This window comes from Puccinia triticina, chromosome 12A (genome assembly GCF_026914185.1).
Source record: "Puccinia triticina chromosome 12A, complete sequence".
NCBI lineage: Eukaryota > Fungi > Basidiomycota > Pucciniomycetes > Pucciniales > Pucciniaceae > Puccinia > Puccinia triticina.
In genome coordinates, this window is record NC_070569.1 from 4,693,151 (window position 1) to 4,696,403 (window position 3,253).

General features: G+C 46.2%; 1 protein-coding gene across 1 annotated transcript; it reads left to right on the forward strand.

Moving 5' to 3' along the window:
* Positions 1 to 449: 449 nt before the first annotated feature.
* On the forward strand, positions 450 to 1,548 carry PtA15_12A449 (uncharacterized protein; the record flags this gene model as incomplete). The annotated part of the gene is made up of 2 exons (XM_053162059.1): positions 450 to 730; positions 819 to 1,548. The coding sequence occupies 2 exons, from the start codon at positions 450 to 452 to the stop codon at positions 1,546 to 1,548; spliced, it is 1,011 nt and encodes a 336-aa protein (XP_053026015.1).
* Positions 1,549 to 3,253: the final 1,705 nt, after the last annotated feature.

A 3,253-nucleotide genomic window follows, 5' to 3' on the forward strand; every position in this document is an offset into this window, starting at 1 on the left:
GCACGAGTTGCAGCCTTCTAATATATGAACATGGCCCCTCACAAAAGGGCGGACTTGTAAAAAATAAATTGTTTACATTGCTATCTCTACGCGGGGTACTGGGGTCTGCGTGCCGGGAGATCAGTGACGAGGACTGCTCATCCTGTTCTTAATGATGCTGCTCATCTTGGTTGTTATGTGCGGGCACATCGTTCATATCACCCGGATGTGAATTGTACACAAATAGATTTCGCACTCAATTTCCTCATCATCAAACCTCTGAATCAGTGAAAATATTCGAACTCAATCCGACTAGAAGTCACAAAATCTCACCGATTCCTACGCTAGAAGCAGATTTTCAAACGCGCACTCTGTTGCGGAGGCGGAGCCTCTTTATTTCTTTTCTTTTCTTCCTTCCCTTTCTCGTCCTACCATACTAGAATCCGCAGGGGCTTTTTCAAGCACGTCTGATGAGGGAACATTCAGAGGCGGCTCTATCAAACAGTACTCTCATTGGCATTATCGTCGGAAGCTTCGCTTTGCTATTAGTTGGAATTATCACTGCAGTACTCCACACTCAATCAAAACATACTGGCCCAGGAAATCGTCAATCTGAAACCCCCATGGGTGCTTTTGCGAGCAAAATTGGCTGGTTATCCAAACCTCAAGACCCCACTACTGACCGTTCCATGAACTCATCACCTTCAGCTTATCCAGGAGAGTTGGATTTTGTTTCTCATTCGGTGTATCAGTAAGCATTATCGATTTTGTGTTATTTCTATCAAACTTTCAACCGAAAGGACTGGACTGCCGCTGATCATTCCGTGGACTTCTATCAGCTTGCCTGACATCCCTCGCTTTTCCACTCCCTCTTCCATTTCACACGCGGTAACCCAAGCATTTCGTAGCAGCCAAATGGCCCCCGCACCACGTCCTGAGCATAGGCCCAAACAAAGTGTCACAATTCCTCAACGACCGCGCTGGTCAAGGTGGTTCGGAAGACAACCAACCGAGGAGTCATCATTTTCTATCAATTCATCCTTCTCAGCCCGTGAAAGTCCCTTGACCAACGTGGAGCCAATTGATCACGGACGCCATGGCCGGATCTCCCTTTCAAGTTTCCCAGATCCGCCGCTCCAGTACTCAAACGCAAATGTCTACACGTCGCATCTCACATCAGCTTCACAACCCACCACCCCTTCCGAGATTCATATGCATGGCGGCGGAAATCCAAGATCTCCAGGACCAAACTCCGGCGTCATTTTGTCGGGCACGAACAGCGCCCCCGAGTCCCCTCAAATCGCCAGGCCATCATCCACGTATGCCCAAGCTTTCCCCAGGTTACCTACGAGTCCAACGGGCCAATCGGCTGAGTATTACGAAGAAGTCATGTCGCCAGGAAGCAGAGCAAGAGTAGTGTCGAACTCCACATCTAGGCAACATAGATCCATGCACGCGGAAATTTCAGTGCTTCAACTAGAAAATCAATCATTGGCTCAACCTAGTGCTACATGCAGCTCGAAATTTAGAGCGAGTAGGCAGCCCTGCATCAATCCGATAGTTGAGTAGGGCGGCTAGAAATACAAGGATCACGTAGTTTCTTTTCATTGCCTAGATTCAAAACCCAGTTTCTTTCAAAACCTGTGCAGAAAAAGTCAGCAGGCTACAAAAACTGAATAATTATACACCTTTGTTGCATGGATTATGGAAGATTATCTTTGCTTGATGTTGACACGAAAATTTCACTTTTTTGTCTCCTTTCCTTTTCCTCTTTATTTTTATTTCGACTGTTTTTGTATATTTCAATCAATCATGAATACGTGTATCTTCTATACTCAACCGGAAACTTGATTTGTTTTTTTGACTTTTCTCACATTTGCGCTTTAATATTAATTTTAGTCGTCCTTTCTGGACTGCCTTTGTTTCTCAATTCATGCGGCATTTGGGCAGAAGCTTCCTGTGACAAGGGAATTTTATGATCATAGTTCAAGACGAGGTTGGATATGTTGACATTTTTTGATTCAAATTTGATGTTACCATGTCTTTTACATGACGTCTGACTCTGGTTTCTCGGATTGATGTATGGAAGGCACTTCTTTTACGGAAGGTGTATTCTTTTTTTGGTCAATAGTCAAGATGGGCACGAACTTGCTTGAGGGAAATCCTTATATTACACCTGCAAGTGCACATCTGGTTGCTGTTCCCATTTGATGAGTGGATGTTGTGGGTTGTGCCTTGTATGAGCTCGCGGACCGGTGGAAGAGTTCAGTCTTCTGCCCAGCGCCCAATAAACGGGTACAGGCTGTGTTTGTTTACTGGGGGCCGGGATTTCTCTTTGGAAATCTGGTACACTCTAGGATAACTGATCTGTTGGGGGGAATCCTCCTTGGCAGGGTGCTGCAGACTAACCAGTTTGCTATGGATGAAATACTCATCTTCGGCAACCAGGTACATCGAACTTAGCCTTCTGGGCGCGAAGCGCTTCGGAGGCGGGCGCTCCGCGCCCAGGAGGGACTTGGGTAAGTTCGCAGGTACACACGGCTTGCCAGGAATCTCCTCCGGGAGAGAATCCAAGGTGAAACTCATAGCACGGCTCTCCTGAATTGACAGACGTAGCGACTCAACATTTGGTCGTGTGCCTGACTGGGAGCATCGCGTTTGGGTCTCCGTAACTCGTCGACGGTTTTGGGGGTGGTTAGGACCCTGGCAAGCCTTGTCTAGGATACTAGCTCATGTCACTCGTAGCTAAACACATTTCTCCCCTAATATCATGATGGATGGAAATTTGGTGAATGGGAATTTCTGCAACCAACATAGGGGGTTTCACAAAACATGGTGCAGGTCCTGTTTCAGAAACTCCCACCAAATGTTACCCAAAAAACATGCAAAACTACTTCATGAAATTTGTTTTCCTAAATTGGGGTTCCTGAAATGGGAACTGGACCGTTTTTAAAACCCCCTATTTTTTAGAGCCAACCTGCTGCCAGCAGACTTTGTTTTCACCAAACACAATTTTTTTTGCTCACCGTGGATTCCTTCTGAGCCAACCACATTCCTGGTTCTGGAAGGCACTTAGTCTTCACACAATTCAGGTTAAAAGTCACAAGTCTTGGGTTTTGTGGCAGCTAGCCAGCGCAGGGTTTTCCATCCCCCGTCCTCCCTTTCCTGAGGGATTTTTTGCAATGTAATCCTAAGTTAGATGGAATCACCAACACTTCTTTTCTACAAGTTCCTACATACACCGCAGTTTCAGACATGGCCCAAGATATCATGC